Raw genomic sequence first — 8,138 nt, 5'->3', positions numbered from 1 at the left:
ATAATGATGCACCATTTCATCCATTACTATTGGTTCCACACACGACACCAGAGAACCTCCCCAAATATGGCTCCAGTGTACTGCAAAGCACCAGTCCACCAGCACTACAAGCGTCACGCATGGGAGTAACTTAGGCTTGTATTTGTGTGGACTTCCAAGGTCTGGGCAATTTAATAATCCGCACCCCCGAACACGACAGAGATTATGTTGTCACCATTCCGTGTCTCGATGTTATTTAATAACCGATAAGATTACACTGACTGTGAAACTAAATGCAATGTTCGTATATTATATGGGAATATAATTTGCTCAACGAGTAAAAAATACGATTCTCACAATTAAACGAGTAAAATAATTTATTGTCATCGACAATAGATGCATCCTTATATCCCATTGCACAGCCAGTCTCAAGGATGGTAAAAAAAAATGTTGAAATGAGCAGGAGAGAAAACGGATAGAGTCCAAGTTCCGAACCCACTTGGCATTCCCTATTATGGCTGCACTCACAGGGAGAGTCCAACGCAGCATCGGATCAGCAGGGGCTACCCGGGCAGCTACAATAAACTCACCAGGATTCCTCCCGGTGATTCGCCTGCCTCTCGTCGCTTATAATTTATTTCTCTCTGCTCTCTCAGCAAGGCATGTGGACTCTTCACAACTTGCTCAGAATCCCCAGCGGCGATATGCACTGTTGTTGTCGTTGTGTCAGTTCCGCCTCCCTCCTCTCGCGTTCAATAAGCCGCGCTCTAAGCTGGTGTAGTGACAGACGTGGTGCAGCGCAATACACCACGTGATTTATATATAAATATAATTTTACGTTGCAAAATATTTCAAAGCATTAGCTGTTCTCGTCCGCTTGGTACTGGTGATCTTGCGCCCAAGATGATGGGTCTCAAACTGTCCGTTTAACTTCATCTTGAGAGATTTCACCCGTCAACCTGGAGCAAACTCAGGCTGCATTGGTAAAGTTCCAGTGCTAACGATGCCACAGTGCACGCATTTCCCAAAGTGAACGTTCTCGCTGTCTGGGGTCCAATAAAACGTTCTCCTCCCAATCGTCACAAGCACAGAGCAGCTGCTTCCTATTCCCGACACCGCAGACCCATGCCAATCCCACAGACTGATTAATGATGCTCATGAAGATAAAGACTGCCGAGAAATGAAGGCGACAATTATTTTATCTTGGTCATCTGCTCATAGGGACCTTGAAGCTAAAATTAAAAGTGAGGTGGGCAGTTAAGCATTGGTAAGTCACACCACAAAGTATTGAGTCAACTAATCACAATGGTCAACATGATACAGTCCTGAAATGGATTCCCTGCGATGTTGTTTTAGGTTTTACAACTTGTTAATTACTATGACCTGCCTTGGCATTACTCCGCTGAGTTTCGGAAATTCCACCGAATCGTATGGAGCGTTCAACCAAGTCTCGCCAAAATTGTGACGGATTAAGAGGTTCTTAGCGTTGACGTTTCCTTGCCAGTCTCTCGCCATTTCATTCGAAGTCTTGAAACACAGTTATGGCGAACACAAGCGGATTTGTCCAACGGACGTCCACTTGTTAATGGCCTCCACGGCGTAGTCCCCGTAAGCACGACTTGCACGTAAAGAATCCGGTGATGCAGAGGACACAGAGAGCGAACACGGAGATCCCGATTAGAATCCGTGTCACTGCCTCCGTCTGGGGGCTGCCTGCAGAACAATAAACAAGAGGGAGGGGACGTCGTCATCGTGATCATCATCACCACCCATGCTCTCATCATCGTCAGTGTCCGTTAATCACCATCCATTCTCGCATCATCTTAATGATCGTCAACATCTACTATTCACAATTAATTCTCCCATAATTGGCGCCACTGACACTGCGGTGCCAAGATCTTAACTACCTCGCCTGGTATACAGGTCGTGGGTTCGATTACAATCCTGACGCCTGTATATTTGGATATTTGGAGTTTGCATATTCTTCCCGTGATCACGTGGATTCTTCTTTGGGTTTTTCCCTCCAAATTTAGAAACATGGGTTTAGAGTATTTTACCAGCTGCTATACATTTCCAAGTAATAAGCCACTTCGTTGAGTATCATTTGTGGCCAGGTCGCTTCTGAAAAAGAGCTATGTAGTTCAATGTGCTTTACCTGGGAAAATATCTTAATTTTTTTGTTCATTATTGTCGCACCGGATCTTAATATTTATGTAACGTGTCCTTCACTAACAACCGAAAATAAAATACAAGACATCATTACAGTCACAACTTAAAAACTTCACAACTTCATAACCCACAACAAAAATGGGAGATGGTTCAAATGAGACAGGAAGAACGAGACACGATAGACGTGCCACCGGCACTCTGCTTGGTGGACACGAGGCTCACCGTGCTTGATCTCCTGGCCGCGCGTGCAGGTCCAGTTCTTGAGGCACAGCTCGCAGTGGTGACCGGTGAAGACGGCGCAGTAGGAGCGGGGTTCGCACGTGCATACCGTGTCCAAGCGGCGCGTGCAGTTCTGTGCGAGCACCAGGCCGCGCTCTGCGGCACACACGCATGCACACAAGCACGCATGCAGATGGGCGTTCAGTGGGCACGTTGAATCGAGCATGTGAACCCGCACGGCCGTGACCAGATTACCTAGAATGCACGGGAACCCGTCTGACTTAAAGAGCTGTGTTGAATAATGACCACCGCGACCCGCACAGTGCAGAGAGGCCCTCACCCAGAACCTGCTGCTGGACGAAAGCCTCTCCATGCTGCGTGTGCTGCGTGAGTCGTGGGGGTTAATAAACCACACTTCTCCATGCTGGTCAGTATGCTTTGGTGAAGGCAGGGACCAGAGACTTTGAACCATAGTCCAGTACAGCAATGAAATATGATGTAGCCTTCTGCTGCCCATAGCATAGGCCCAGAGATCTTGCAATAGCGGGCGCATTGCCAATGCAGGACCCCCATGATGATGATGATGATTTTGTATGGCCAATGAAGATTAATGGTTTGAAATTCAGTTCTAAGTGATTTAACCATTCAATTGCTTTGTCTGAGAGTTGATGAATTGCAGATACATTCACCCACCAAATCACTCCCCGACTCAGCCATTCACCCACTCACCACCTATAATTAATATTTAGGGTAATGCAAAGTTATACAGTCCATGTCTTGATGTTTTGTAGTGTACGCACCCAGGACCTTCATTAAATACAGTTATAAAATTCAGTGAGGCTCTGTTGAAATGAATTGCATTGAGCTCCTGAAAAAGCTCCCAGCAAGTGGAGCAAAACATTGGACATCATGTCAAATGATGCACAGCACAACCCCAAAATATAACCAAGAGCCGTACAGCACAATCACGAAAACCTACGCAGTACCACAATATTGCTCACCTATTCCCACTCACCAGCATGGCAGTGTGTGCAGGGCAGGCAGTGCAGGAGCAGGTTGGGGAAGCTTGTGAAGGAGCCCGATTCACAGGGCGCGCAGCTCACCGCGTCGCCAGCGTGGGTGCCCTGGCTGTAGCAGCCTGCAGAGCAATACGGTACAAGACAAAGGTGTAACTCTGTAATTCCTTATGCCACCATTGCTGGATGGGCTTTGACTAGATGGAGCACTGGAAAGCTTAGATGTGTGACCACCATTTATAAAACGAGGGTAGTGCAGCAAATTCCGCTTGTTTTGTACTCCCTCCAGCTTCACCAGCCCGCACTGACCATAGTGGTGAAATATGATCAAACAACCTCCATATCCAGCACGGCATCAGGAGGCCTTCAGCAGTGGACTGCCAACGTTATGCATATTAATTATTGAAATGTAACATTAGGTCTCTTTACCAAAGGAGACATGGGACAGAATTAGGTCTCTTTACCAAAGGAGACATGGGACAGAATAAACACGTTTGCATGTGTTTCATTGAGATCATCCCGTACCATCTGTTTTCCGAGAACGCAGTGTTGTTTTCATAACCCGAATTGGATATAACGTGATGAATGTATTAGGGAACACATCTTTTATAATGCGGATGCGAATTGGATATAACGCGATCGAGTGAACCGAACTGCATCCCACGAGTAGGAAAAAGGGGTTGTATGGCTGCCTCGGTGTAGCATCACATGGCGGGATGCTGCTGGATGCGTCCAGATGCTACCCACACGCCTCAGTCTGTGTTCAGCCTACATACGCATCTCATGTCTTATCGCAGACTGTGCTTTATCCTATATTATAGATTATAACGCGATTTTTCCATTACGCAGTCTTCTTCAGGAATGCAACTACCGCGTCATAGGAAAACATACTGTACAAGCTGACACAATGTCGTGCGTGTTGATCCGTACAATGTCCGACGTTTCCCCAACACGTTCATGACCCGAAAACGCACCAGAGAGCCGTACAGCACAACCACGAAACTCTATGCAGCGGGAGAACCATTTTGTTTCTGTTCCTCTACAATACGGTGGGGCAATGTTATGTGTGAGGATATAATGGATTCCCAAACCCATGCGATGAAAAATTATAACCCTACTGACTACTCCATAGGCAGTATAATGTATCTGTCTGGATGCGCCGCATGCCAGACGTGTTTAACAGAGACTCGTACATGGCTGGCCAGAACTGGGGGTCACCTTCCAGAGTTATGGCCATAGTCAAAGCTGCCAAGTCAACCAAACGTGTGACAAGAGGAGAGTGCATTTTACCATTAACCTCGTTTCACAACAATGCCACGCATTTGTTCGGCTCTGTTTGAGCTAAAATCTCAATGTGATGCACACCTCATTTTCCACATGCACAGCACGCGGGTTCAATCCACGATACATTGTGCCGTAGATCATCTCAGGAAGGAAAAAGCAATTCCGTTGTTTTTATTGCATCGCCAAATTCCCACCCATGTCACAGCAACATCATCAGGAGCTACGGTCAATCCACTGCTAAATGAAGGATTCCCTAAGCCAGCACCTGCTGCACACGAGCAAATTTCATCGCTCCGTCTCCTGGATGGACGACCTCTCAGACACGTCCCGTACTATTGGCTACCACTCCATCTCTATAATAACCATCAGCCATCGTCACTTCTAGCGGAATATCCTGCCGAAACCCAATTTCTTACCAGTTTAAATTATGTGATTAACCAGCGTGTTATCTAATCTATGCGTTCCGTCTCTCAATCTGTCCATGCTTTTTCACACACTTTAAAGTTTTCAAACTGTTGCATTGATAACCATGTTTTGTAACAATTTCATAGCAAGCGGTATGCACGAGTAACAAACGACGTTATTCTTATGGCACATGGGTGTGTTACTTTTCATTATCAAGTTCAAGATATAATAGCTACCATAATATCACCACCACCAGCACTGACCAATCCACTGGCAGGTGAAGGACTCTCGAAGCTGCTGGCATCTCTCAATCATTCACTCATCCCTGCAAATGAGCTAACTTCGTAGCTCCATCTCCGACAAATGTCATCCATTGTACGTGGTGGGTTTTCTCCAAGTACTCTGGTGTCCTTCCACATTATAATAAGTGAGCCGTGGCAAGCGAGCCCTGTCAGCGCTGTCTTCTTCCTCGTTGCGGGCCCGGCCGGGACTCCACTGCTGCAATGTACGGGCGACGTGGATGTCGTCGGCGGTGCAAAGGGCTCGCTCGCAGTGGCCCCCTTCCTCGCTCCTGCCCCTCGCCGACCCCCTTTGTTTTCCCAATGCAATGATGCCTCATTCTTTTTCAGCCCCCCAGCTTTCTGTTGCCCTCCAGCTATGACCAGGCCTATCCCAACCTCTCTTTATCAGTCCCTCTTGTGCTACTGGCATTAAAATGCCACTACTACTTAAAATAAACCATTTCTTCATTTCAAATCATTATCATGCTACGTACAATTTTATAATTGCTGTAAAGCACCTTGGTAAAGGCCTTGGCAAAGGCGCCATATAAATATCAATAAGATGAGATATCGCGTCATCATTCATATGAATTGCATCTCACAATCGCTGAGGAACCGCAGACAATAGGAAGTATAAACTATTTTTATATTACCAGGTAAGGCCCACTGAGCTATATCTCTTTTTCAGACGCAACCTGGCCACAATTGATAGCTCAACCAAGTGGCTTTTGATGTGGAAATTTATAGCAGCCAAACACTCTAAACGCATGTTTCTAAATGTGGGGGTAAAACCGGAAACCCAGAAAAAAATCCACGCGTGTGAGGGGGAAACACTCCCATACAGATGAGGCAGATGATTTCAGTCCAAACTTTATTGTGCCGCCTTCTCATTGCTATATTCATCTCCTCGTGAATAACATTTGGGCAAAAATCCCAATGCAAGATCCTAAAAAGGTCCTGAGACTCAGTGAAGCTTTCTGGGATGAATATATGGCACCCATTATTAATACACATTTTGGGGTCTAAAATATATGCAATGCTAGATACCAACATGATTTAGGGAGCACATCTGGCGTTGGGTGTGAGATGTCTACTGAAGTGAGTCCAAAGTATTTCCGATAAGTTATCTTCCAGTTCTGTGCATGCCACGACGTCATGCTCTGCTAGTCATGATAATGTCATAGGGACATTTACTAATCCCGTAGCATGCGTATAGTAACTTGTCATATTAAATCGATTAATATGCTTACTATACATATCCCTCACACCTCCAAATAGAACGGTTGGCTACGTATGGTGCGAAAAGAAGTTCAATATGCCGAATTGTACATGCCGAATTGTACACGTGAGAATGAATTTTTTTAAATTAATGTACGTTGTATCATGTGGGTGAAGTGGTGGCACAGCAGTTAGCGCACTGTGCTATGAACCTGGCCACCTGAGTTCGACTCACAGCCACGGCAAACATCAGCGGCCAGTGCTTTCAGAATATGTCCTAAGCACCGCAAATCGAACTAAGCCAGACTGACCAAAATGGTGAAATATGGTTAAATAAGACCGACGAGCGATACGCCATGGAAAGCCTACATCGAAAATGGAACAAAGGGCTGTGAATTCATGATCAATATTGAGTTCACATGACCCCTGCGACTCCAACTCATTAATGTTTACTGGATGGCAAGGAGGAGGAATCGTTCTATGGTGAATGCCTAAGGCAGAACTGTTGGGATATAATCGACAGAAAGCCACCTCACACTCGAAAACAATTACCATTGTGAATGCACGCTGGAGTCAAAACCACAAGTGTCCTGTCTGGTAGGTAAAAGGTAAAGGTGCAGCCATGCAATTTGCTTTCTTATGCCAAAGGTTGGCAGAAGGGCCTTACCACTAGATGGAGGTCTAGAGAGCCCCTCTATAGGGTTGTTTACTTTGACTTTCACATTGGCCGGACATCTTGGAATATGTGGGAGTACCCACACTTTACCCCACCCACATGTGAGCTGTCGATCGACCAACTGTGGCTTAACCCACTTATACTGCTGAGTGGACAGAGGCGGGAAAGAGTTAAGAAACTTGAACATCGTTCAACCTGCCGTGCCGGTGGGTTGAACTGGCGACCTCTGGATTGCAAGTGTAGTGTACAAAACTACTGCCGCGCGGTAGAAGTGTCCCACTTAGGAGGCGATTTTGTATTTTTTGAGGCACATTTACAAAAGATTGCATTGGCTGTCAGCGTGTCCAGGGAACACAGTCACGGAAATGCCACTGCCACACGCACCTCGCCATCCGCTGGTACTCGTGCAATTACTTGAGACCTCGGGCGGCTACAATAATTTCAAGCACAAACATCAAATGCCCTGCACAAGTTGCAAGTATTTACAGACTCAAGAAACAGGAGAAGGCTTTTTAAACAGTGACTGGCTCCTCAACGACTGGAGCTCACTTTCTCTCCATCCATAAATACATGACAAGTCACCTTCAGCCTCATGCCCGGTGGGCTCCAAGTCTAAATTTATCCTGTTACTAGCTGGCAACGAATGCCAAAGCATTTACACAGAACTGCGCTGGTTTAAAATAAGAAAATTCATCACTGCCTATCTGCATGCCAATTGTCGCCTTGTGGGAATTTCGTCAGGAGTTAATCATTTCTCATTGGCATTCAGCTGTGCTGGCAGTCTAGAGCCAGAGGTAGAAATTCTGCATTCCCATGGCAGGCGCCAGTATCCCATGGCAGGCTTGGGTGTCAGACTCCCGGCATTTGAAACGTTGCTCTTACGATTGCAAG

General features: G+C 46.2%; 1 protein-coding gene across 2 annotated transcripts in view; it reads right to left on the bottom strand.

Moving 5' to 3' along the window:
* Positions 1-338: 338 nt before the first annotated feature.
* Positions 339-8,138, bottom strand: part of LOC144736273 (tumor necrosis factor receptor superfamily member 14-like) — a 33,316-nt gene continuing 25,516 nt past the window's right edge. For both annotated transcript variants that reach the window (XM_078618900.1, XM_078618901.1), the window contains 3 exons: positions 3,383-3,505; positions 2,371-2,523; positions 339-1,692 (listed from right to left, as the gene is read on the bottom strand). In XM_078618900.1, coding sequence (XP_078475026.1) covers positions 1,562-1,692; positions 2,371-2,523; positions 3,383-3,505 — 407 coding nt within the window. In that variant the 3' untranslated portion in view covers positions 339-1,561. The remainder of the gene's footprint in view (positions 1,693-2,370; positions 2,524-3,382; positions 3,506-8,138) is intronic.

The sequence above is a fragment of the Lampetra planeri genome, chromosome 60, assembly GCF_965212315.1.
Source record: "Lampetra planeri chromosome 60, kcLamPlan1.2.h2, whole genome shotgun sequence".
NCBI classification, from domain to species: domain Eukaryota; kingdom Metazoa; phylum Chordata; class Hyperoartia; order Petromyzontiformes; family Petromyzontidae; genus Lampetra; species Lampetra planeri.
This window is presented reverse-complemented; position numbering and strand designations above follow the sequence as displayed.